General features: G+C 42.8%; 1 protein-coding gene across 1 annotated transcript; it reads left to right on the forward strand.

Annotated features, from left to right (window-relative positions):
- Nucleotides 1–2,506: 2,506 nt before the first annotated feature.
- PPM1F (protein phosphatase, Mg2+/Mn2+ dependent 1F) lies at nucleotides 2,507–26,423 on the forward strand. Its single transcript, XM_054996692.1, has 7 exons — nucleotides 2,507–2,725; nucleotides 17,592–17,722; nucleotides 20,202–20,401; nucleotides 20,914–21,102; nucleotides 22,774–22,917; nucleotides 23,805–23,898; nucleotides 25,009–26,423. The coding sequence occupies exons 1-7, from the start codon at nucleotides 2,550–2,552 to the stop codon at nucleotides 25,374–25,376; spliced, it is 1,302 nt and encodes a 433-aa protein (XP_054852667.1). The 5' UTR covers nucleotides 2,507–2,549; the 3' UTR covers nucleotides 25,377–26,423.
- Nucleotides 26,424–27,781: the final 1,358 nt, after the last annotated feature.

Here is a 27,781-nt window from a genome sequence, read left to right on the forward strand (position 1 = left end):
AGCGATGATGTGGGGAAAGGAGAGCAGGAGGCACGGTAACAAAACATGCCTGACACAAGTGCTGGAGTTAAAGGAGGCCACAACTTTATTGATTTTACAGCTCACGGAGCATTGGCACTACATGGGGCATGGATCCCAGCATCAGCTGTCCTGCCTGACAGCTGATGACCCCCATGCCCCCTCCGACTCTTGCAGATGGGGGAACAATAGGATGACAGTTAGGAGACCACATGGGCAGCTGCCACTTTGTGAATCCCCTGCCTCTGGGAGTTAGATGGAGCCAACAGCCTCCAAGCTGGGCATGCCAAACCTCATTCTCCAAATCCTTTAACAGGATTCCATAATAAGGAAACCGAGAGCCAAGGCCGTTTTCCCCAGAACGGATTCATGCTCCATGCCCAAATGCTCCACAAAAGTTGTGCTGAGGAGAAAACTTGCATGACAACCCCACATGCCTCCATGACAAACTGTGATGAGCCCCACCTAGAGCTAAAGGGAGGGCAGGATGGGAAGCCAGTGCTGAGTGGAATGCCGAACGGTGCCACGCATACGCAATGGTGTGGTAGAGGCTCCTGTTAGCCACTTTTTGGAGGTGGGCCACTCATAAGGACTTTAAATATACGGTCCTATATATCTCCAAGTTAAAATCATCGGAGGCCGCTCCTATTGATATACATAGGAAGGAAACCTTTTGGATACATAGATTATGCACACTAGTTCCAACAGGACTCAATATCAGTAATGACTTCTCATGTTACCTGTAATGAAAGGTGGGGCCAGCCTCCCTTAAGGCTCCCTACCGAACCCTGTCTCCCAGGTCCAAAAGGATCTCCCCACCCCTGACTGCCCCAGCCAGCCAGCCCTGATTGGCTAGCCAGCAGGTCGAACTGCAGCCGCGTGGGCTTCCCATCAATGGATGCCAAGAGCCCTGCAGCCAAAGGAACATGGCGGCTGCCATGTCTCTTCCCCCCCACACACACACTTCCCCCCGCTGCCTGCAACCGGCTCACTCGGGTAAATCTGGGTGCTGGTGTTTACTGTAGCATGAGGTTTTCATGCATCTACTGAAATCCTTCATGTACCTAACAAGATGGGTTCTAACCCGTTAAAGCTTCTACCCCCATAAATGAGATAATTATGCTGTCCAAAAGGCTCTGACACATGGGAAAGGATCTTTTGTAGCAAAAACAAGCAGAAGTCTTGTGGCAACAGGATTTTTTATTGTTCTAGCATAAGCTTCCCATGGGTTAGATTCACCCCGCTGGCTGTAATCTGCAAAAACTTTTAATGGATTTAAACCATAAAACAAATATATAGGGAAGGATTATTCTGACCAACAGGAAAAGGTTTCCAGACAAAATTACACAATCTTGTGGCACCTTAAAGGCTAGCAAAAATTTATTACAGCATATGTTTTCACTCACTTCTTCAAACCCTCTCTAAATGTCTGGAAATTACCTGATTCACAGTGAAATGCTATGCTGGGTTACTCAACTCTAAGACCATTGATTTCAATTGAGTTAGACTGCAGTAACACTATAGAGCAGGGGTCCCCAACCTTTTTGAGCTTTTGGGCACCTTTGGAATTCTGACACATGGTGGGCACCACCAAACGTCTGCTATAGGGAGTGGAGCGGGCCACAAAATGCTCACACACACACACACACCCCCCACAGAAATCGCCACACACACAGAGGAAGCCCAAGTGCTGGGGAGAAGGGGGTAGTTTAAAAAATACATTCAGAAAGAGGAAATGAGGGAGAATAAAACCAACACTAGGGTAGGTAGCTTCTGCTGAAACAATGTTATTTTAATCAGATCTCCAGAGGCCAATCTAAAAACTCTTGGTGGGTACCAAGAAGTGTTGATGAGTACTGTGGCACTCATGTGCACCATGTTGGAGATGTAGGGTTGCCAGCCTTCAGGTGGTGGCTGGAGATGTGGAATTAAAACTAATCTCCAGGAGAAAAAGGCCACTTTGGAGGGTGGACGCTATGACATTGTATACTGTGGTACCTCCCCAAACCCTGCCCTCTCCACCTACCGCCTCCCCCAAATCTCCAGGAATTTCCCAGCCTGGAGCTGGCAACCTTTTACCACTGCTACAGACAAGAGGATTGGACCCTGAGAGGCTTGGTTCTGCTTAGGGAGAAAGGTTGAAAATCTCTAGAAAGCTCGGCCAACCACCATCCTAACTTGCCTCATAGCCTAGCTGTTTGTGAGGGGGGGAAGTGTGTGTGAAACAAGGCGGGCTATAAATGACACAAATAATAAAATAAACGTGTTATAAAGGCATATAGATACACATGTATATGTATGAAAGTTTTTCTCCCTGTGTGTGTTTTGTTCCCTTCTCCCGCCATCTCAATCCCTTCAGGGCTGAGGTGACTCCCGCGCTTGCGGTCGTCCGCCTTCCCCGCCCCGCCGGGCACCGTTTCTAGGCGGGGCAGCTTCCCTTCGGGGCGGGCGGAACGGGGGAGGCGGCCCGGCCCCGACAGCCCTCGCCTGCCTCTCTGGCCAGCCCTAAGGCCACACGAGCGGCGGCGGCCATGGCTTGCACGGAGGCGGCCCGGGCTTTCCTGGGCTCCCTCCTGCGGGATTTCCCGAGGCCGCTGGGTCCGGAGGACGCCTTGCCTTGGAGTCCTCCGGGCCGGGGTGGCGCCCTCAGCCAGGCCGAGGCTCCTGCGGAGATGGCGGAGTTGGCCCGCGGCTTCCTGGACAGCAGGTAGGGCAGGAGGAGCGAGCGATTCTCGTCGGGGGCGATCCTGTGCCTCGGAAGTCCGGCCCCGTGTTAGCGGGGCTTACTCCCAGGCGAAGGTGGCAACTCCCCGGGAGGGGATGTAGGACTTGGATCAGGATGTGCCCCAGGCGGAGGGGGAAAGGGGAGAAAATACCAGACGAACTGGGGGAGAGGGGGCAGTGCTGTGTCCTGCAAAATGAGAAAGGCCGTTTTTGGCGCACGTGGGAATGGAGTTTGGGGTCATCCATGCACGGCCTGGCATGCAGCGTTGCCAGCCTCCAGGTGGTGGTCCCTCCAGGCCTTCGAGATCACTCCCCCTGGTTAAAACGGCTTTATGGCATTATACCCCCTCCTCCGATCCTGCTCCACCCCCAGAATCTCCAGGAATTTCCCACCCGGGAGCTGACAACCGCGGGAGCACTGCTGTGCCATTTCTAGGGTCTAGTTCCTTTAGCATTCGTGCGCGTGTGGGATGCATGACGAAGTGCACGTGGATTTGGAAATAAAACACAAATTAGTTGTGTGTGGAGTAAGGAGTATTGGCGGGTTGTTTCTTCCTGGCTACTTTCAGTGTTGGTTTTTAGTAAGCAAGGATGCAGCAGGGAGTACAGAATGATTAGTGCAGTGTGGTTGTGGATTAACGGGGCATGAGTCCTTTGGTACGCATGTGCAATTAGTGTATGTGGCCAAAAAGTGTGGGGACACTGCATGAATACATACTTGGCAGCCTTCTACTATGTTAGACCTTGGTCAAGATTCAGGTGGGTAGCCGTGTTGGTTTGTAGTAGAAAAGCAAGATTTGGGGCCAGGTAGAACCTTAAGATAACTACATTTCCAGGGTATGCGCTTTCAGGAGTCAACACTCCATCAGAATCTTAAGAAAGACCTCTGCGTATCACCTATGACTCGAGCCTTTTAAGCAGTATAATGATTGAACTGATACTTTCTCTGTACAAAGATGCTTTACTGAGCCATAGCTTCACCCTCAGTTAGGGTTACCAGCTCCAGGTTAGGATGTTCCTGGAGGTTTGAGGGGGTGTAGCCTGGAGAGGGCAGGGTTGGGGAGGGGAAGGACCTCAGCAGGGCATAATGCCGTACAATCCACCTTCCAAAGCAGCTATTTTTTCTAAGGGAACTGATCTCCGTGACCTGAAGAATAGTAATTCTGAGAGATCTCCAGCCATCACCTGTAGGTTGGCAAGCTTATGCACAGTGCATATGTCCATAGATTAAGAGGGGTGGTGGTTTTACCGGGTGAATGGATAGCATAAGAAGTGCTATTGTTTTCTGATATGGGTGTTGATTTTTTAAAAACCTGCTCTCTGTTTAATTGGATTTCCCCAAATATGGTTTGTATTTCTCTGATTATATTCTGTGGCTTGCTAACTTGGGTGCATTTTAATGTGAAATGCTGGGATATAAATATTGTAAATAAATATAGGACTCGTATATTGGTGTGTAGTGTGTGTAGTCTGGTTAAGTGCTGTTAAAGTTATAGGCAGCAAGAAGGAAAATTCCTGGCCCACTCTTCAGTACTCCTTGAGATGTGTGAGTTTGGGTGTTAGCTCAAGACGAGTGAAGATCAGGCAAATGCAGAATTCACCGAGACAGAGATCCGGAAGAGGGGGTGGGAAGCACCTGTTTGGACAAAACTATGTAGATATGATGATCATGAAGTGCACATTTTTTATTGTTCCAAAGGCCTTTGGTTGGGCCTGCAAAGCTAGCTTCAGGCGGTCTGTGGTTTTAGATGCATATGGAAGAAATAAAGCCGTGCAAGGGCTTTCCGAACAGAGCTGCTGCACTAGGCTGGACAAAGCAGTATCCCTATAAAGGGGAAAGAGGTTAGAGAGTTCTTGACTGTGAACATCCAGATTGGATTATAAGCACCCAGCAAATGGATCAAATCTTATGACCAGATTTTCCAGCCGTCAGGCTCTTAATGCATCCCTGGCCAATTGCACAAATAGTCTCCGGAGTCAGGTCTGTGTTGTGTTGCTTTTTTGAATTGAATTTTGTATGTGTGAGCGTGCCAGCAGTTACCTCATTAAAGGAATTGATATGAACCAGAATCTCTCACTGTCCTTTCTTGGCTGCTTTCCTTAACTCTCTTCCTTCACCTTCAGAGTTTTTGTCTCTTTTGTTAAATCAAATGTGTTGCAGTTGTTGTACCTGGGCTTCCCTTTACGTAGTCACCTTATTCATTTTGGCTGCCAGCAAAAGTGTAAAATACTGACTTCTTAGAAACTATTTGTTTCTTAAGCCCCCAGTCTCCTTTTTTGTTCTTTTAATTCATTCCATTATTTAAAATGTGTCAAAAGGTATATGAGTGCAGTTGCGTAAAATCTTCATTCGTTAATCACATCAAACCCATGCATGAAATGCTGGGAAGCAGAAGCCTTTGTTGTGAGAAATCTGTGAAAACTATTCTCCTGCTAGCAAGGAATGACAGCGCCAAGAGTATACATGACAAAGTGTGAGGGATAATGGGCTCTTCCACTTTTCCCATGCTCTTGCCCAGTGTATCTTAAGCTATCACATTCAGTCCTGCACATAGTACAGATTCCAGTATAAATACGGTTAGATTTGGGTGTTGATGATCTTGGTACTCTTTTTTAAACCATGAAGTGATTGAGATAATCATAACGTGCTCTTGGCCAGCCAGTTTCTCAGCTGTAAAATAGAATTAATAGAGCTCTCCATGGTATTGAGAGAACAGGCAAGAGAAAGATGGTGTAGAACTTTGCATCTTTGTTATCACTCCTGAGCGAAGAAGAGCCTATATGTAAGGCATCAATCTAGGGCCAGCCACACTGTCTCAGCTAGTTAAAAAAAAGTAGTCTCATCCTTGTCATTCGGTGAGATTAGTGAAAGTCATTCTTGGCCACCACCACAATATGAGTTTGCGTTGAAACGTCTCTAAGCTATGACTCCTTGAGTGAGCAAGAGAAACTGAATACCTCTTCTTACATCTATATTATGTTTAATCAGTCAGATAAATCAATAAAATATTTTGACTGACTAAAAAGGTATTCTTGATTAATGAAACAACACATTGGAGATGTTACACATGGTAGGTGCCATCTTGGCTTTGCACAGGAGGGAATGCCTATACTGAGATGGTTCATGCTATGACGCATACTTCCTGTGTTGTAAGATGATGCATGGGTGCTATTTTCTTTAAAATAATAGTTTTGTTCATATGCAAACAATTCAGAGGGAAATGTTATGTCCCTTTAATAGAGGCTTAATGTGTAGAAATGGGCAGCTGATGCGTTTCGACATGAAGGTAAATAACATCCTATAAAGTGTCTGTTAACGGACTAGATATTTTTTTTTCCAGGCAGTTGGCAGCTATAGCTAATGTTTGTAGGGCATCTGTTGCAGCCTCTGCCATCTATTGCCTAAACTGAATTTAGAATTTGCCTTGAAAACATTCATCAGATCCAAAGGTTCCACCTTTAACAATTTTTGTTTCCTCTTCCATCAAGACATACAGAGGATAATAGCTTGCATCCTGGTCCTAAATATGTTTTTCCTTAAGTAAATTTAATCAGTTCAGCGGAACCTAATTTCCAAATAAGCGTAATTATGATTATAATTTAACATGCCATTTCTTCAGCATGATTTCTGTGGAGTACAAAATAGCTAATATAATAAGTTGGTGTAATCAGACTTTTTGTGTATGTTGATTGCCCCTGGCTGACCTTTTTTTATTAATGAAATTGTTTATGATGGATGTTACTACCTTGCTGGATTTTTGTATTTTTATAATTATATTTTATTTTGGTATAGATTATTTTAATGGTCCTCATATATTTTCATGTTATTATAAAGCACTTCAGGCATATTTTATGGAGAAGCATCAAATAAGATAAACGAATAAGCTAAATAAATAAAATATGCAAAATCAATGAAAGTGAGCGTTCTTTCATCCTTCACACATACTTATAAAAACCCTACAAATGCTGTTAAAAAACCTGAAAATATCTTCCTTTGTTTTCCTGACAATCCTTTGATTTTATTTTAAGAGGTGCAAACTTACAATTTTATCATTTCATTTTCTCAAACTAGCAGTTTTAGTAAATTTTGCAGATTTAGTTGGAGTATTTCTGTAAATATTATTCAAATCTTAGTTTTTGTTCCGATGCAGTAATTTGGGTCTGGGTATTAATGCCTTTCCAATCTAATTCTTTCAGAAAGTGGCATGTATAGGCAGAGCTTGAGCCAGTCAAAGTAACTGTGTTGCATGCATCTTAGAATGTAATCAACCATGTTTCACATGCTGCTTAAAAATAATGCTTATTCAGGATTTAATGCAGACCATCAGAACTCTTCTAAGTGAAAGACTAGCTTTGTGCTGTCTGGGCAGCCTGAGATCAATGAAGTGAAGAGAGGGGAGGAAATTAAGTGTGCGTCTGCTGAAGAAGGCATGCGCTCCCTTCATCGGCAGCATGCTATTTCATTTCTGTGGGGAATAGAAGAGGTAGCAAATTCTGCATTCAGATTTCTTTGTGAGGCGGTGTAGAAGAGGGACACAAGGTCGATGCTTTCATTTCCATTTCCAAGAGAATTTGATATGCTAGGGGCCCTCTGTTCTTGCATCTATGCAATGATTCCCCCCCCACTTAATTTCAGAAGTGTAGATGCATTGGGTAAATCTTGCAAAGGCGCAATTATACTTATGACAGAGGCTAGAAAAATCCCAGGCACCCAAAATTTGTATATAGTATATGACTTTTTTTATTACTTTGCAACACAGAACCTTCTGCAGGTGCCACCCAGCATATGGGTAAAATCAACAGCTGCCCATCCACGTGCATTCTCTGTGGTAGCCCCTACCTTATGGAATAGCCTACCTGAAGAGATCAGGAAAGCTCCCACTCTCCTGGCTTTCTGCAAAACTGAATTATTCAAGAGGATTTTTTTACTCAGACAGGAGGGCTTTACTTTAAGGAAATGGTCTCAAAGAGATGCGTCAGTAAAGGGATAAGGATTATAGACTTTACTGCTATGTACTGTCTGTTACTGTAAGTATGATCATGTGTTGTATAATATGTTAATCTTAGGATTGTTTATACTCTGTTTCAGTATTTCTTCAACCTTGTATTGGATTTCTGATGGCGTAAATCTTTGCCAACATGCGTCCCTGTACCCTATGAAGTCGCTTATTGAAATGTCTTTGAAATTGACTGTACTGACTCACTGTCCATAATCCGCCTTGAGTCTCAGGGAGAAAGGCAGACAATAAATAAATATAGAATATGAGATTTCTGTTTTCTTTTGGCTATTAATTACTTTAATCCAAGCCTTCCGTTACACTTGTCAGGTCTAAATAGCTTTTGAAAAGTCTGAAAAGAATACATCTTTATATGAGTGTATGTCTGTTGCCATTCGCTTGTAAAGTAAATAACATGCAGTAAATAAACCAGTCCCCAGACTGTTGTGTCTGACATGGGGAGGAAAAATGGACTTGAAATGCAGTTCAGCAAAGTTTCTGTGGTTGGGTCCTTCTGCATGGTGAGTGGGGCGTTTCCCTCTACTCTTTGGGGCCTTGTTTGGAATGAGGGCAGACTTCTCCTGTGGTCCACATTCAACATGTAGTGGTCCCCTCTAATGATTTTAGTCCTATCTTCCAGTCCCAGACTGAAGATATGGTGGAAAAAAATCTATGGAAAAATCAGACCAATAATAAAGTTGAGCCAATACTGCATTTCATAGGAATCAATCCTTGCTCACCTGAAGATTGGACATAGAGCTCAAATTTATCACTGTCTGCTTAATGTCCGTTCCTTTCAACGGCTGCCTGCCTTCCTACATATGTAATTATATGATACAGTCCACTCAGGCCTGTCTTTACAGCAGAGAATGCTGAACTGCATTTGTGTGCTTTCTCCTACATAGAAAGAACTTTTGAAGACTAAAAACATTTTAAGGGACATTGAAGTGATAGCATCCTAGTAGTCTAGTTTTTAAGTGGAAGAATAAAATGTGCCTAATTTCAGTATATAGGGGTGTTGTTTGTTCTTGTTACTGCTTTATAGTCTGCCTCTGCATCTAGTCTGCCGTTCTCACTGAGACTGAAGGCAGATTAGATGGTTTAGATTAAGATTCCCCAACATGGCGCCTGTGGGTACCATTGGCACTCACCAGTATTTCCTTGGAACTGAGTAAGCTTCTCAGAAAGAGGGTGGGATCATTGTAAGGCAGGTCTTGTTATTAACTGCTGTCATTCAAATGAAAGGGTTTTCTACTGGAGGATCAGTAGGCCTGCTAAGCACCTGGGCTTTCCTTAGCCAGCGTGTTGTTCCACTTCCCCTTCAGGTTTTCCTTATTCCGAGGAGGAATGAGAAGGGTACTCTGACATCACCTCATGCAGAAGCCATTTTGGGTTTGGCTCCACCTCGTGGCAGCCATTTTGGAATGGCACCACCACATCAAAGTTCCAAAGGTGGCTGCAGGCTCAAAAAGGCTGGGATCCCTGGCCTAGATGTGTTGTGTTGGAAAACTGCTATAGCTATCTACCCACTCTTCCCAGTGGATACATATGGGCCTATCCAGCAAATATTATGGCTATTTTTAACCCATGGCAGCTCTCTTTCTCTTTTTCTCCTTTGCCACTCCTGTGCCCCCATTGTAAGCACAATAATCAAGTTATTTCTGGGCTTGAGAATAAAATGTATAACAAAATGCAGTGTTAGAATCCAGTGTTTGCCTCTCATGTGAAATGGTGAAGAATGTGGCTTAAATGTGTTCCCAGAGCTGTGACTGAATGGTCTTGGGCCAAAATATTATTTTATGTGAACAGTGTTTAATTTAAAATGAAAGCTGACCTATTATTTTGGTGCTTGGTTTGTGGAGGAAATGTCACTTTTTAAAATGAAGACAATTTACCATAGCTAATCCCTTCTTAACACAGGGGTGATTTGGATTTGAAACCTCTTTGCCTAATCAAAATTGGTTATCCAATTAATAGTTCTTTTAGCTAAATTAAATTTGAAATCAGTGTTGTCTTTGTATGCTGAAGAATGCTTCCTCTTTTACCTTTATTCTGAAATAAGAGTGTTCATGAGATTGGCAGTGTTGAATTGTCAATCCGTGCTTAAAATACACCCTCTGACCAGGCATTAATCAAGCTAATTGGTGGACATGTGGCTTTTTTTGAATGCCTCCATTATTATTAACGCCTAATTTAATGAATATCTGCCACCATCCTAAATGGGCATAATTTCACTGGAACACCAGAAGTGTATTTTGCCACAGCTGTGTCAGGATGTACGTGTGACGTCTGAAAAAATAACAGTACAGTGGTTCTGCATTTAGATATTTAAAACTCTGCACTGTTTCCTCTCAGTTTGAAGCAGCTTAAAAGACACTATATTTCTTAAAAGCACCATAACAAAATTTCCACCACATAAAGCAAAACTTCCAGTTGCCCCATATATGTCCTAACAAGTATTTTTATGGTCACAGTGTCTGATGTGTAACTTCAGCAAACTCTTGGGTAATAAGCAAGGAATCTCTGGATGGTGCTTGTGAAAATGCTTTTAGGTGGGTAGCCATGTTGGTCTGCAGTAGAACAGCAGGATTTGAGTCTAGTGGCACCTTAGAGACCAACAAGATTTTCAGGCTGTCAACTTTCAAGAGTCAGAGGTGTCTGAAAAAGGGAGCTCTGACTCTCAAAAGCTTGCACTCTTGTTGGTCTCTAAGTTGCCAAAGGACTTGTAAAAATTGGTTTAGGGGAGGTATAGTGGACATTCTCACTCTGAGGGGGAGGGCATCTTATGGCTGATTCCCACTGTCCAGTCAGGACGGAGGCAGGTCAACTCAAACTTCTTATCTCCAGCAGTGGGTTCACCCAGATCCTCAGTTTGTCTCCCGCCTAAGATAGAGGCATGGGTCCCAAAGGAGCTCTGCTAGATAGCCTACATTTTTTCTTCTAAATACCTTTTAAATTCATTCTCCTAACTTCAGTGAAGCACATGCCACCTCCAATTGGTTTCCTCTTCTCTTTGGAAGACAGAGACTTTAATCCAGAGAACCGGGTTTGATTCCCCACTCCTCCCCTTGAAGTCAGCTGGGTGACCTTGGATCAGTCACAGCTCTCAGCCCCACCCGCCTCACAGGGTGATTGTTGTGAGGATAATAACAACATACTTTGTAAACCGCTCTGAGTGGCATTAAGTTGTCCTGAAGGGCGTTATATAAATCGAATGTTGTTGTTGTTGTTATTCTTATTATTACTAATCCTCAAACCGAGAAACAAATATCAACCTCCACCCCCAAAGAGGATGTGAGAGCTGCATGAAGGCCTGGGTGGGAACACAAGTCAGGATGACACATCACCAAATGCAGAGGCTGCTGGTTGCCCAGATAATGATGGGAGGAGAGAAGCTTTGGTGGGAAATGGCCCCACAAGGAAGGAGAGTCCAGTGGCAGTTGATCGACAATGGTGGCCACCATAGCTTGGATCCATCCCCCCACCCAAACTTCCACAGGATTTCTTGTGCTGCCAGACAAGCTATGAAGGCAAAGTTCACCTTCAGGGCTTCATGGTGACGTCATGTATCACATTGGTTCCTTGGGCAAGGTTCTATGTGAGAGCGACAGTGGTTTCTTCTTTCCTTTCGGCTTGAGATCAAGGGAAAGGTCGCCTGCAGATTTTTCCTACTAGAATCTTAAAAGAACAGCCTGAATTGGTGAACAGAGTACTACAATCTTCCCACAGGCAAAGAGTGGATACAAAATTGGATATGGGTCACTACAGATTCCATTTTTCCTGGCTGGGGGGTAATGTGTCTGTATCACAGTGTCCAGGGGGTTTGAAACAACAAGATCCACCTCAAAGGCATCAACCTGCTAGAGAGCCAAGCAATCGGGTTAGCCTCCTTACACTTTTGAGGAAGTGCAAGGAAGCAGCCCTGATTCTATCATGGGCAGAAAGAAATTTGTTGTCTTTGTCAGTGGAACACATTCAACATATGGGAATTTTGGTGAGCAGGCAAGAGAACACAAGAAGTGGGCCCTCAACCAGAGAATCTTCCAACTGATCACAGCCAGGTTCAGGCAGCCCCTCAGGTTCCACATTTGCGTGTCATTATAAAATGGACTCCCTTGCCTTAGCCGATGCAGCTTTTGGCTGTCAGGTGCTGCAACAAGTGGAGAACTCAAAGCTACCTTATTCTGAATCAGACTCTTGCTACATCAAGGTCGGTATTTTCTACTCAGACTGGCAGTGGCTCTCCAGGGTTTCAAGCAAGGTCTTTTACATCACCTACTACCTGATCTTTTGAACTGTAGATGCCAGGTACTAAACCTGGAATCTTCTGCATGCCAAGGAGATGCTCTGTCACTGAGCCACACCCTACATGGGAGCTGTTTTTGTGAATCCTTTGATAAAGTGCTCTTCTTTTTAGAGTGAGAAAGGAACATTGGACTTACCACGAAGATTCGTTCTACTCTTTGGATGGGAGGGTATCTTACCTTACTTCTTATGGGGGGAGATTATAGTATGGCTGGACCTTTTTGCTTTTTCTATAGTCTTCCTGGTTAATTGAATCTATGTTGTTTTTTCATGTTTAGTCTTGTTATTTGACTGCTAGTCTGCTATGCAGCTTGTTTATTCAGTTTAGTTATGGTTTTGAGAGCTCCCGTACTGAAGATCTGAGTGAACTCATTGCTGAAGGCAGGAAGTTTGAGTTGACCTGTGCCTTGACAGCTTGGTGGAAATCACCCCTGATAAGATGGCTCCCATCCACTGAGCAGAGGGAACCTTCACAATAAGTTGAGTGTTCTTTGTGATGACACAACTATTTTCTCTCTCACCCAAGTATAGTCTATATAGTAATCACATTTATGCAGCTTTGGAAGTTTTGATCTAGCTTATGACTGTTCCTGTTCATGCAGGGAGGAGACCACTGTGGCAGTAACTGAATTTTTTGCTTACCTGCCCTGAAACTAGTGCTGGTTAGAGAGATTGTGTGCCTCTCATACATTCCTTCTCTCCTACCTTTCTGCAAGCAATGCAAAACCAAATTATTCAAAAAGGCTTTTTACTCGGATAGGAGGGCTGTTTTGTAGGGAGGGCGTCTCAGATGCTTCGCTAATAAGTTAGGGACCATAGACTTCAACACTATGTCGCCTTACTTACTACTCATTTACTTTAAATATGTGCTTCTATGTACTACCTGTTGTCTAATGTCAGTCCTAGAGTTGCTTATGCTCTATTACAGCATTTCTTCAACTCTGTATTGGATTCTTCCTAACGCTTTGTCTTTGTAAATTTGTATTTATTTACCCTATGGCATTGCTTATGAAAATGTTCTTGAAATTGATTGTATTAATCTTACACTGTGTAATCTGCCTTGAGTCTCAGTGAATGAGGTGGACTATAAATGACATAAATAAAATAAAATTCCAAAAGCCCTCAAGCCTCTTCTTGTTTAATCTTTTCTTTAGAGCTGTAAGAAAACTCAAGGAAGTAGTGAGAAATGTAACAGCATCTTGATTATGCATTTAGAAAATTTCTTTGCCACCTCTCCAGAGAACTGGTCCATGCAGCTTACAAAATGAACGATAATGAAAATGCAATACAACAAAAGTTAACTATTAAAAACAGCATAAAACTTTGAGCAGCTTAATGAAAGTCTCAAACATTTTTCAAGCTAAAATGCAGACTATAAAAATGTTAGAAGATCACCCCCTTAATTAAAAGCTGGTACCTAAAAGAGATTAGGGTGGGTGCCAAGCAGGCTTCAAGGGGAAGGGGCATCTAGTAACTCCTGGGACATCGAGACCTTATGTGTGCATTGTATTCACTTATTTAGTACACTTTTATCTTACAACAACCTGGTGAGGTAGGATAGCCTGAGAGGGACCAGTCCGTGGTCACCCTCTGAGCGTCCTGACATACTGGGGATTTCAACCTAGGGTCCCCCAGATACTAGTCAGACACTCTAACCACTACATTGCATTTGCAAGCCAAAAACATTCTTTACAGGTTATGCCTTTGCGCTCTAGAAAGTGTAATGGTGTGATAGACCAGATTTGTGTTGACATGCTACCAGTAGACCTAAACTGAACATTTGTTAGATTTAAAAATGTTTATGAACTCCAGTTCCCCAATATGTGGTCTCAAAGAGGTCTACAAGCCATGCTGCAGAACATACATGAAAAACAATTAAAAACATAAAAACTATACTTCATCACACTAAAATGCAACGGCAAATCACAGTGATAAGATCTACAAAAAGGCCTTTTCTAGAAGATTCCATAAAGCAGACGCATCTACCAAAAGGGGATGCGCAAGTGACATTTTGGTGTGGAATTCCAGCCAAAAGATCCATCTGTATCTTTCCTTCCATGAAGTAACACATTCTTATATTTCCCTGGCAAGTAAGTAGCTCATGAGCATGTCCAGTACTTTATTTACTTTATAAAGTAAGAATACCAGGCTTTCCTAAAATCCCTACATACTAAGATGTTCGCTACAAACCCCAGTGTACAAGTCTTAGGTGCAAGAACCATTGATTTCAGAGTGAGGTTTACTTCTGAGTAAACATACAGATTATGCTGCTAATAGATGCTTGTAGGCTGGCTATGGTTTCTCGATGGTGGGAGTGACAGATGTTACGTATGCTAATAAGCGCTTTGTTCTTGGGCCAACACAGATGTTAGTACAATAGTCGTAATTAATAGATAGATACAGAAGAGACTAAATTCTGTGACTTATGAATTCCTGTTCAGATTCTGAATCTCTCTCTTTTCTTTTTCTGACTGGAAAAATAATCTACCTTTTGTAAGCATAGCTAGAGAGGTATATTTCTCTGGTGGAGAGCAATCTGTAAGGTAGATTCTATCATTATTTCATTGTCAGCAAATACATTCTGCAAGCATAGGCAGAAGCTTCCCCGTTCCATTCTCAAACTAGATTGAGGACCAAATTGTATGTTACTTTAGAAGTCTCCCAACATGTATTTAAACCCAAAAAGCAGCTGGGACTGATATCTGTAGCACAGGGCAAGGGGGGCTAACCCCTCCCATGCACACACCATTTTCCTATCAAAATATCCCTAGTTTGACATTAGCACTGATAGGGAAAGAAGACAGGCTCACTGTCTTTGCCTGTCTTTTTTCCTTACCAAAGCTAATTGCAGGCTTGATGCTTGTTTCTTTTGGGAAAGAAGTGTGGAGAAGGAAAGAGTTAAACCTCCCTTTTCCCCATACTGTAGACCAAATCAGAATGAGGACCTTTTAGGGTCAAAAACATTCATTCATCCATCTTCAACTTGGCTCCGAGTGTGTGAACTCAGAATTCCTGTAGTCCAACATCTTTTCTCCATGCTGGAGTGCTTGCTGATATTTTGAAGCAACAACATATCTCTGTCATTTCATTGCTCACCCTGCCCTTTTATGTAGTTCCTTAAACTCCCCTTTCCAGTGAACCCAAATGTGTCTGTTCCCCCTTCAGTAAGACTATAACCAGGGCTTTTTTTCAGCAGGAACGCAGTGGAATAGAGTTCCGGCACCTCTTAAAAACGGTCACATGGCCGGTGGCCCTGCCCCCTGATCTCCAGACAGAGGGGAGTTTAGATCGCCCTCTGCTGCTGGAGCAGTGCGGAGGGCAATCTGAACTCCCCTCTGTCTGGAAATTAGGAGGCGGGGCCACTGGCCATGTGACCATTTTTGCCGAGGGCAATTTAAGCTTTAAAAAACTCGCCCCTTGTTCCAGCTGACCCAAAGTGACGTCATTGTGCTGTCTTGAGTTCCACCACCTCTTTTCCCAGAAAAAAAGCCCTGACTATAACCATCCATAATTGACAGAATATCATGTTTCTTCGGCTGGATCGTAGCTACTACAAATGCTCTATTAAGAATATAGTTTAGCTTTTTTTAAAAAATCATCTGGAAAGGCTTAGGGATTTTGTTTGTTCATGTTGTTTCCGCTTAGCTTTTCCTACAAGGAAGCCAAGCATTACTCATACAAGAGATGCTGATTGTGTGCTGAAGGAAATTCTGGGAGGAATAAGGATGCTGTGTTGCCCTCACAGTTCCGATGCAGAATTGCTTTTGGTAAGAATGACAGGAAATTCTTAACTTTAGCTAAAAACTGGGAATGACCTTTCAGTCAGTAGTTTCAGATGGGTAGCCGTGTTGGTCTGTAGTAGAAGAGCAAGAGTTGGGACCAGTGGCACCCTAAAGACCAGCTAGATTTCCAGAGTCTGAGGTTTCAAGTGTCAGAGCTCCTTTCATCAGATAGGAGGGAGGGACTGTAAAAATTGGCTAGGGTGTGTGTGAACCTTAAAATAAAATAAACTGTATTGTTGGACTCTCCATCCCTCTTGGCATACCTGTACCATGCTGCCATTTCCCTCTCGGTTTTGCAAGAGCTTTCCCACCCTTATCAATCTCATTGAAGAGCACTTAATAAGCTATCCAGGAATCCCAGAATTCCCTACAGCACAGCTTTAAAACCACAGATAACAGATCATGATAGATCTTTATGGACTGGATGGTAGTAAAGGCATCTACAAGTCCAAGCTGTGGCTGCACCCACACTTGCAATCCACTTGGATGCATTATTCCAACGTCTGAAAAAACAGATAATGCAAGTTCTCTAACTTGGGTTCGAGTCCGACACAGTAGAACTCTGTTGTCTGGATTCTTGAAAAAGTGTCAGATTGGCACTGCGTTCAGGGGCTTGGTTCACTATTGGCTTGTGTATACAAATACTGATAAAACGCAGCGTAGCTCCTGGTTGAATACTGTCTGCAGTTTCAATGAAGTTATATTTCAGGGACTGGAATTACTTAGCATTCCAGCTGTGTTAAATTGCTGACCACAGCTTAGATAAATTTCATTAGATACGGTGTTCAGTAATGACAAAATGTTGTTAGTACGGAGCTGATGGTTGAGTATATGTCAAACACAACTAGGTTGTAATGTTGGGATTGAGCAGTGCCAGCTTTTAACTGTGCCTTAAACTGCTTACTTTACAAGGTTATAGTGAAAACCTGTTTAACGTTTCCTGATGACAGGCAGATGGCATTGAATTTTGTTGAGAAGTCACTATGGCCAGCTTTGTCAGCTTGGGAAGGTGGGGGGTGCCTGTTTAGATACAGGGGCTGTCTCTTGCCAAGAATTCTTAGTATAATTCTTTATATATACACACATGCACCTAGCACCTTGCCTGGGTGGTATATGAACTTTTTATGGTTTTTCTCACCTGGCCGACAGATGCCTGTTCCCAGCTGAAGCTCTTGCCCTTTCTCTTTTTAACTGCATCAGGCACAATAGTTTTCTTGACGAAGCTTGGGAACTTTTGTCTTTAAAAGCGAAAAGGAAACGTGATTATGGACAAAATTAGAGCACATAAGGAGTGGGGGGGCAGCATATGCTTGTGTTTATTCAAAGATGAAAGGAGGCCTTTAATTACTGGAATAAGCAGAAACTAAAGTAAGATGGGAAAGTGGAGATGCTGTTATGTAGATTTCAGCCTTCTCTGTTTAATATATTTGATATGTTAAAATTTAGGAGATATGAAGGTTGACAGTCATTATATTAAGATTTAAGGGTCACCATTGGTTTGATCATGGTCAGGTGGTGTATTCTTGTGTACAAACTTGGTGTTATGCTACTATTTAGTATATTTGTTTTGCTTTGTAATAAAAGTAATAATTTTTTTTAAAGCTCAGGTGTTTTCCTATGACACTGCAGGAAAAACAGTCATTCCATAGAAAGTTCTTATACTTGAAATGTTTTTTCTGCATCGGAAGCCAGCTTTAACCCTGTGATTGTCTTGGCTTCTCTTCCACAAGCAGCCCCTTTTAGCATCTTTTCCTTTTCTTCTCAGGAATGCGCCACCTCTCCTTGCAACATCTTTGATTCATGCAGCAATTAGTGATCTGCTGCAGACGAATCTTAGTGATTTTAAAAAGCAGCATGGGGAAGGGGAGGAAGCTGGAGATCATGGGACCGCTCTCTGTGAGTATATTTGCCTTCCACCGGAAAACCTACAATATATGAATCCTGAGCCTGAACTTATATTACTGTTCCATAACTATTCAGCCCTCTTATATTGCTTACTGTTTTGATGTAAGATGCAGATTTAGAAATACTGCTTTCGTGCTTCACAATTACATGGCAGTTCCTTTGAACAAGCTCCACTCCAGGAGCAGAACAAAAATGAGCCTTGATAAGAACTGACAAATGGTTGCAACAGTCCCACAGGAAGCAGCGAGGCAGTGCTGGCCAGTACGATCAGCATTATTAGTCTCTCCACACCAGGAAGTTGTTTGCTGCCTAAGAAACAGCAGGCATCCTGCTAAAACAATATGGACAACTCAGTTTCTGATGAGTCAGTGAAGCTGCCACAAGGTGACAGTTAGGGGAAATCATTTGCCCCTCTTGTTATTTAGGCCGTGCAATTTCCCCTCCTCAAATCACTATGCTGGCTTTCCATATCTTTTTTGCATCCTGCACAAATTTCCTTTTCCTACCCTTTCTGTCTGTATTTCCGTTATATATATGTGTGTGTGTGTGCGCGCGCGCGCGTGCACCTGTGAATTTCACTCCCCCAACTCTAATATCTTTCATTACCAACAAGTCTTCTCTTCTAAACAGATTTGCTCATTTTCCATTGGTGCCCCTTATGCCCAAGACTCTCTCACAGAACATCTGAGAGGTCACCCATCTCTCCCCCTCAAATCCCACCTCTTGGTTGAAGAGCTCTGATTATAGGGAACCGCAAGGGAGGGAATGGGGGACGGCAGATGTAATTTTGGAGTTTAGCCAGCATAAAGGTAACAGGAAGAATGAAGAGGGTGAGAAAAAGAAGATGAAGCGAAAGACTTTAGACCATTTGAAGGCCAGCGGAAGGCATTTAAAGAGAACATGAGAAGCAAGATCAAAAAGAGTCCAGTCGCACCTTTAAGACTAACCAATTTTATTATAGCATAAGCTTTCGAGAATCAAGTTCTCTTCATCAGATGCCTGATCAAGAGAGAGCTAATATAAGGATGGAGGGAAGCAACTCTATCAGAAAGGTATGAGTAAGCTTGAAGAACTCCAGAAAGTAATCCCAGTTTGGAAAAGAAAATATTCCTTAGCTATCAGAAGTTTAGGAAACATGGATCTAGTTGAACAGCAAGTGAGAGACAAGAATGCTTGTGAGGGCTGGGGAGAGTTTTAGCAGAGGTGAGCTTTAAAGAAGTTAGAAGCCATGCAGGAATAAATAGAATGAAAAGAGGAGAGTATGGCTCAGAAAGAGGGGAAATTTGTTGTAGTGAGTGCAGATGAAGGGGAGGGGGGCAAGAGCGAGCAGAAGGGGGGAAATTAAGCACAAGAAAGGTTGCCAGTAAGGAGCTGGGAAATGGCCAGAATGGGATGAGGGAGAAGGGAAGAGGACTGATTGCAGAAGATAACCTGATCATAAGGGATTTTGGAGCCATTGCATAAGTCTGGATTAGAGCACTCTTTGTCATAAGGGAGAAAATACGTATGACTGTATTTGCTCTCATTCATCCTTTGTTGCCGTTTCCGTTCCTCCTTCCCTCCCTTCCTTCCTGTCCCTCTCTTGTCTAGTTTGTTGTTGACATTTCATGCCTTGTTTTGCTTGTGTACAAGCTCCACTTACGTAAGTGATAATGAAATAAATAACAACCAACAGTGGTTTTAACAAATGAGAGAAATGGCTTATCCTTGTGCTCCAGTATTCTTTTTGGCTACTTTTCCCTCTGAATCAAAGAGAAGTAACGTGGCTCCATCTGCTGGGCAGCTGAAAACTGTCATTTAACAGCATTAAGAATGACCATCTAGCCGAATATACTGCGGTTCTCCATGACTCTTCAAGGTTAATATGCAGTTGGGAAATGCAGCTGTCCCTAAAAAATGCTGATCTCTTTTATTATCCAAGGCTTCTTGTTGACATGGACCAGAGATAGATCACTCCAAACAATCAGCATTCTTAGAATCAGTCCAGGCTCCAACATACGACTGGGCTGAATAGATGTACTCTAGGCTTAAGTCAAGAAGCAACCACCATCCTATCTTGTCCTTCATGTTTAGACAGGAAGTGAAAGCAAGAGAGATTCAGAGGTGGTTTGCCAGTGGCTTCCTCTATGTTGCTATCCTGGACTTCTTTTGTGGCCCATCCAAGTGCTAACCAGAGCTGACCCTGCTTAGCTTCCAAGATCAGAAGAGATTGGGCTAGCCTGGGCCATTCACATCCTTGTTGTAGATGAGCCATATTTACCTTCTGAATAAGTCTAGCATTGAAGGCTGAAATCTGCTTTGACCTGAAACAACGATTGTTGGTGCCTTGATGCAAAGTTTATTCAGAATAAAATCTTAGGTAAATAAGCTAGTGAAGAAGGCTTCGAGCAGCGTGAAGAGGGGCAGGGAATGAGGGAGGGAGCAAGCAGCCCAAACCTTTCTTCACATTATCCCTGTTTTTTTGTGCTAGTGCTTGATGGAAGCCCTTTGCAGCGCTGTTTCTTTAACAAGCTCTGGGATGTTTGTTGCAAATGGCAGAAGCAGCTACCACCACTGAGGCCTCTTGAACGCTACCTCCAGGTCTCCATCCATGCAACACGCAATTCCCGCCGGAAGATGGAGGACAGACACGTTTCCCTTCCGGAATTTAATCAACTTTTTGGCATGACGGTAAGGGTTTTGTTCGTCTGTAGAGCTGCACTAGATACTCCTTCCAAAAAACTCTTGCTGCTAACCAGTAAATCAGCAGGCAGCAACTGTGGTGCATTCCCCCTTCTGTTGGTCATGTTGCAGATTCAGATTGGCTTATTTGATATAGGCTGCTTTCACACATGTTGGATAATGCACTTTAGTGATCATTTGCAAGCAGATGTTCCTAAAGGGCATTGAAAATGCATTCCTCAACAAGTGCAAAAGCAGCCAGAGTCCCATCTTCTTTAAGTAGCAATCTCTGTCCCTGTTGTTCATTGCATTGATGCCGTAGGACGGGAGTACAGAAGGGTGGAGCTTCTAAATGAGTTCAGTCTCTGACATCTCTGGTTAAAAGTATCTTAGGTAGAGAACTAGGGAAGACTTCTCTCTGCCAGAGTTCCTGGATAGCCAGTGCTAGTCAAAATAGCTCCATGCCATTTCATATGTTCAAGGAGTCTCTCTCTTCCTCTCTCGACATGACCTACTGAAAGGACGGTGTGGAGAGAGCATACTTTGCCGTGTTTGATGGTCATGGTGGCGTCGATGCCGCTAACTATGCAGCAACTCATTTGCATTTCAACATCGCACATCACAAGGAGATTTTGAAAAACCCAGCAGAGGCCTTGAAAGACTCTTTCCAGAAAACAGATGAAATGTTCCTTTCTAAAGCCAGACGAGAGGTGAGTGGATAGACACAAACTCAGTTGCTTTAGACTGTTGTTGGCATACTGGGGGCAGTTGAGACAGGAAGCAGTAAGTCCATCCCCAGACAATAAATCTTTTGTAACCTCTTAGGCTCTATTAGTTTGCAGAATGTCTCATATAAATATTTTATTGGTTCACTTAATACATGTTATCCTATGAATCACTGTCCACAAATCTGAGGAAATGAGCATTTTAATTCAGGTCAGCATAGATCAGTAACTGATCTTTCCCGAAGAGTAGCCATGTCTCCCTACCTAGACTGATAAAATGTTTTTTTTTCTCTTCACTTAAATTCAGACGGGGGGAGTGTTGACAAGATCTAGCATGCCAGATGTGCACACATTTTCCTTAGCAGTATTCTAGAATCGCTCTCCAATCATTTTTTAAAGTACTTCCACGCCACCAGTAAAACTTTATTCCTTACTGCTACTGTGTTTGTAACCATGAAATTTAATATGAAGGGAGGGTTTTTTTACAGCCAGCAAAATTATGCTCTACATGATGTAAAAATAAGCCAAGATCTTTAACACCTTCTTTACAATGCAGTGGCTTTTGGACATAGAAAATGATTTTTTTAAAAAACCTAAATTTTATTTATAAAATGCTTTTCTGTGCAGAACATATAAAGCACTTGTAATAAAATCAAACTGAAAAAATAAAACCAACAAGCTAAATCAAAGAGGCTAGTGCTTCCGTGCCAAAAAGTAGGTGACCTCAAGTCTGGGGGTCATAGAAAATGACTATCCGGTGGATAGAGAGCTGTATCTGCTGGCCTCATTGCAGGATCTGACCCACACCAGCAGCAGAACCGTAAGAGGACTGAGATTTCTGACAACTTTCTCTCCCCACCCACCCGCACCCCCCTCCTTTGACAGCACTGTTGAAATATCTTGGGGTTCATCAGAACCCTAGTTTTTAATTCTGTTACTTTAAAGTTTTAGTTTATTTTTGTTTTAAAAGATTCTTACGTTATAAATGTAGCATGCTATAAATATAGCTGGAACATGCTATAAATATAAGCTTCAGGACGCCATGGAAGTTGTCAGCTATGTCTGCTTTGCTTCATGCCCGTGTTCTGAGAACCATGACTTCCTAGCGCATGTAGACACAGAAGAAAGGGAATGCAATCACCACGCTTGTCCTGTGTAGCCCAGACTAAGCCAAGCTTGTCAGATCTTGGAAGGTGCACGGGGTTGGCCATGGTTAGTTGAGAGACCATCAAGGAAGAAAGCAACGGCAAGCTATCTCTGCTCGGCTCATATTGCCTTGAAAACTCCAGGAAGGGTCGCCAGAAGTCTGTTGCAACTTCATGGCCCTTCATCACCACCCTTTATAGTCACTGATCTAGCTTAGACTGGCATACATGGAAGTACAATTAGAATTAACAATTAGAAGTGACCCATAGTAGTAAAACTGGAGGAGGAGGAGGAGAATATTTAACAAATATTTTCAATGACCAGATACAGCTAATCACTCCAAAAAGAAGGTTGTGTAAATTTGCCCTAATTTTTTCTGCATCCTTAACAGAATGTCTCAGGCATCTGATTGCTGAATGGCTCGATAATGAGCACCACTTAACTCTCTGCAGTTTCATTTAGCACATTTGGGCACTCTTTGAGACACATTCTTCCCTTCCTCCTCCACAGAAGCTGCGCAGTGGGAGCACAGGTGTGTCTGCCTTGATTGTCGGGAACAAGCTACACGTTGCTTGGCTGGGAGACTCCCAAGTAATGCTGGTGCGACAGGGGAAAGCTGTAACCCTGATGGAGCCCCATAAGCCAGAGAGAGAGGTAACTGTTGTCCCTTTGCCTGTCTACTACAACTCTTTGGAATGGATTTTGATGCTTAAAATTGTTTTGAAAAATTTGTATCCTGGCTTTCCTTCATATATGTAGAAATAACACAATTTATTTGTGCGTGTGTGAGTACGTGCATTTTTAAGGTGGTGGTGTTTAAGAACAAAATGGTGGAAATATGAGATGCAATTCATTACATACAAAAATGTACACGTTAAATATGCAATAGAGATAGATGCATTCAAACAATTGCTAATGGGACATCATTGCTGGGTGATCTTGGGCCAATCACATGCCTCTCAACCTAACCTACCTCACAGGGTGGTTGTGAAGATAAAATGGAGGAGAAGAGAACCATGTGTGCTGCCCTGAACTCTTTGGAAAAGAAGACAGGATAAAAATGTAATGAACAAGAAGAACCCTTGCATGTTCCTTCCCTCTACAATCAGAACATACAGTGTCAACTCCATGAAATTTTTTCTTTGCTTTACCTTAAACAGAACCATGTACATTGGCAGTGCAACATGAATAGTAAATAATACTAAAATACGCCTGGAGTAGCCGTCTCATAGCTGATTCAGCGCATGTCGTTCCCATGGCAGTCCAAGAAAGTGAAGAACTACTAATGAGATTAGTTGTTGATCTCGCCCATCTTCCAGAAGAATTCAGAACAGCCTGTAGAACTGTTCTATCCTCAGAATAGCCTTATGGGATAAGGTGAAGAAAAATCACATCCCCTGGGAATAGAGTCCCATTGAGTAGACTGATTAGGATTCTGAATAGATCTGCTTAGTTCTTTCAGGCTTAGGCACTTTAGCCCCTCCTCACTTTTCCCACTCTCTACAGCAGTGGCATGATGGGATTTTGTTGACTGATTTTAGGATGAGAGACAACGGATTGAGGCCTTAGGGGGCTGCGTAACCTATATGGACTGCTGGCGTGTCAATGGGACCTTGGCTGTTTCCAGAGCGATTGGTAAGCAAGATGCTTGAAGCTGCTCAGCCTGTAATAGAATGATTCTTTACCTCTGATGAAATATTGCTAGCATGTCCCGTACAATTCAGAGGGGTGTGTTATGTGTAGGGTTTTTTCCACCACCCCACAGTTTGCAACTTAGTGTTTCATAGCAAATAAGAAATTGTTTCAATGCACTCTCTCAACTCTAGACAATTCAGTATTAAAAAGTAGAATCCTATGCAGAGATAACTTAAGTTGAAGCCCACTGATTTCAGAAGACTCGGACTGGAGTATCCGTAGGATTGCGTTGCAAACAACTTCCAAATTGAGGAAAACAGTTATTTGACATCAGCTAGCTGCTGTGGAAATCTGAAATGAACAGGACAAAGCATGCATGCTTCTCCCAGATTTTCACAAAGCCATTTATTTTTTCTTATTAACAGAGATGGCAGCATGTGCTAACCTTGGACTCTGATGCTGCCATTATTGCTCCTACATTAATAATTGCTCTGCACAGCACATTGCCATAGTAACATACACCTGACAGCACAAGTTGAAGAAGAGAGCTTTTTTGGTTCCTTCCCTGAAGCATCTAATAATATAGTTGTGCATCCTTGAATGGCCCAGGTGTACCTGAAATCAGTGCTGTTGGCTACTGTTCGGTTGCATGTTGGAATATTTAAATAAATCCATGGAGAAATGTGGAAGGACTGACTTGGGTAGAACATCTAAGGGGGATGATGAGAGACATTAAAAGAGTGGATTTTGCGCACAGCCTCCTAAGTTGCCAACCCTGTTTGAACAAAATTCAAGTGAAGATACAGGTGCTTTTTTTGAGCTAAAATTTTGAGGAATTTAAGGGGAAGCCTTTAAAAGTTTTTTTAAATTAAAATATTTCTAGACCACTTTTCAGTGAGACTTTTCTGGTGGCTTTTTGTGTGTCCTCCTAACACCCTTCATGTCGAATCTGTAGCCCAAATTTGCTTTCTGCCTCCAATGGAATTATGAGCGATTTTTGTCCTAGCACTTCATCGTCAATAAAGGAACAGCTTGAGAAGCAATGGGGGTGGTCAGAAAGCTGTAGCACATGCGAATGTTGACATGTTTTCTCCCGCTTCTGTCTCTTAGGTGACTTATTCCAGAAGCCTTATATCTCTGGCTGTGCAGATGGTGCGTCATTTGAGTTGACTGGGGCTGAAGATTATGTGCTTCTGGCCTGTGATGGATTCTTCGACGCTATTAGACCCTTTGAGGTGGTGGACCTTGTTCTGGAGCACTTAACCCAAAGCCAAGGTGATGGTCTCAAGGCGGCCGAGAGGCTGGTGGCCGCAGCGAAAGAGAGCGGCTCCAGTGACAACATCACAGTCCTGGTGGTGTTTTTAAGAGAGCCCAAGCACGTCTTGGCTGACTGCCTCCGCGACCCCAAAAGCTGCTCTGCTGATGATTGCACAGCCGACTCACCCTTTAGCTTTTTGAGCTCGGAAATGACAGGCTAGAGAAGACCACCAAGTACACTCAAAGCGCAACTTCCAAATGCATGCAAGTAAAAACAGGCTCCTTACCGCCCGTGACAAAGACTATTGAGCGGCGGACAAAATAGCTCAGCTCAAGCGTCCAAATTTTTACACTCTAGCTGGACAACTTGCGCCTGGGTTGTGTGGCTTCAGTGTGGATAGGGGTTTGCCTGACTGTTCCTCTGTACCACTTTTCCTGTCTCCCCTATCCCCGTAGGAAGCTAACATATCACGGAAAAGGATTCCAGTCTAGCCTTTTCCTTGATGAGCTACTTTTCTCGGTATAGGGAAATTTTTGTATGGTGGAGCCCTCAACCTTGTGAGGTTTCCTCTTATACTCTGAAGTGGTATAGTCCAGACACTGGGAACTAGTCCTCAAGAAAGTCTTAAGAGGTTGGCAGTTTGTGCTTTAACTGGTCATAGCCCAGAGCCCGGCTCCAATGTCTTAGGAGGTGGTGAAGAGTGTATAAGCTACAGATGAATACTTGGGATTCTCTGGGATCATTTGGAATAGCACTTAAAGAGGGTTGCATTCAGATACTTAGTTATTATGGCTGTGAATAAGCTACTATTGCCACTGCCAAAGACTCACTAAGTCCTGTGTACATATTCAGTGTTAAACAGTGTTTGCGATTGGGGTCTTATGCTCTGGTCTATAGTATAAGAGCCAGAACTCCACTCCCCTTGCTTCATTGCATACCAAAGAAAGTGAATATTTTGTTTGTGAGGCACAAAGGAAAAGAAAGAAATTTAAATGAAAAATGTCCACAACCAATAATCCACTGAAACCCAAACCAACAGCATGGGAAACTCCTGCATGGACATGCCAACACTAGCTCCAGAATGGCAGCGAAAATGTAGAGGGCTGCAGCTAATTCACCAAATGAAATTCCTGCACAAATCTCATTCATTCGTTCCCTTGAGTTTGCAGAGTAACAACGGTCCCTGCTTTTCAGAGTTTTACAGTGAAATCCTAAGCAGAGTTACTCCAGTCCAAGCCCATTGGGATTTCACTGTTAGTTAGATGGAGGGATGGAAACGTTTGTTCCTGTGATCTCATAGTGAACTATGTATAAAATTAAGTACTTTGTTATTTTTATAACGTTTTCTATGGTTGCAAGTGCAACATTTTATGGTTGGAAACTTTTTTTTAAAACATTGTATTTTGCAGAAAGCTTCATTTAAATCATGACTTAGATGTACATAGAGGTTATTTTTCTTGGTTTTGCTTTTTTTGGTTTGTTTTAAACAGGCCGTTCTCAAGTGCCATATGCCGTTCTGACAAGGATGGGAAAGGGCTGCTTTTTTCTGTGATATTGTGTGAAGCATGTGTTAGTGTTTTGTTCATTTAGGCACTTAAGGTGTTCCTACTCTGAAGTATGCAGAAATTTGGTATGGTTCCAGAACATTTCCATTCTCAATCTTTCTAAAAAGACATGACGTATGCAACTTTTCCAAGTATATTTTGATCAGCTCCGCCTTCAGCTGAGTGCTACTTCCAGTTTCAGATGCTAAACCTGCACGAGCTGGTGGCAGACCCACTTGTTTTAACCCAGGCCTCACCTCTTATTTTCATGCATACCTTTTGAGCTTAAAATTGAACCCCTGCCCTCTGCTTTCTACAAGGTAAGGACAGTCAGGTTTAAACTAGTGGGTTTTCTGCCATCCCATATTGAACAGGATTCAGTGTACTATATAGTATTAATTCTGGTTTCATCTGCCAACATGGAAAACCACTTGGCAGGTGGTAGACCTTTAAGGTCATGGTTGATTCTGGCTTGTTCTGCTGTGTGGTGCCTCTTGAATAGAAACATACATTCTGTTTTTTGACTCACTGTCTTGAAAGCAGATGAAGGGGCAAAACATCATAGGCAGAAACCTCTCCTTCCAAGTGAGAAGTGTTCATTGTACTTGGGAAGTAGCCAGCGAATAGAGGATTAGCAACTCTGAAAATGTGCCAATTTATTATAGAACTGGCAAGTCAGAAGTGGCTGGCTAAAAGGAGGACAAATGAACTTGCGCTGTTCAAGAGATCTCATTAGCAGGGCCTCTTGGGTGTTGTCTCAAGACCTCTTCATAGATGAGGTGGTGATGGTGAGTAATTTGCATCTGAGGAAATTTGGAAAACATTCTAGCCTAATTAGTATCTAAACTGGGAGGCAAGAGTATCAATAGTTGACCCGTGTTTTAGGAGACTCGCAGTTCCTTCAGTAACATTTGAAGCTGTTACAACCCTGCTTAAATGTTCCTTTTTCCTGTTACCAATGCTTTACCCTGATTAAGCAAAACTTAATGTTTGCTAGAATATTGAAGTTAGCTACTACGTGGAGTTCAGCACCATTTGAAAACCCTAGGTCTGTTCTAACTCTTTATCAAGACAGTGTCTT

Source organism: Eublepharis macularius, chromosome 13 (genome assembly GCF_028583425.1).
Source record: "Eublepharis macularius isolate TG4126 chromosome 13, MPM_Emac_v1.0, whole genome shotgun sequence".
NCBI lineage: Eukaryota > Metazoa > Chordata > Lepidosauria > Squamata > Eublepharidae > Eublepharis > Eublepharis macularius.

Bases quoted from the DNA above. Each gene is read 5' to 3' on its own strand.
- PPM1F (XM_054996692.1), top strand. From the start codon at position 2,550: ATGGCTTGCACGGAGGCGGCCCGGGCTTTCCTGGGCTCCCTCCTGCGG. The intron at 20,402-20,913 runs GTAAGGGTTTTG...ACCTACTGAAAG, and splicing joins ATCAACTTTTTGGCATGACG to GACGGTGTGGAGAGAGCATA. The intron at 23,899-25,008 runs GTAAGCAAGATG...TCTGTCTCTTAG, and splicing joins GGCTGTTTCCAGAGCGATTG to GTGACTTATTCCAGAAGCCT.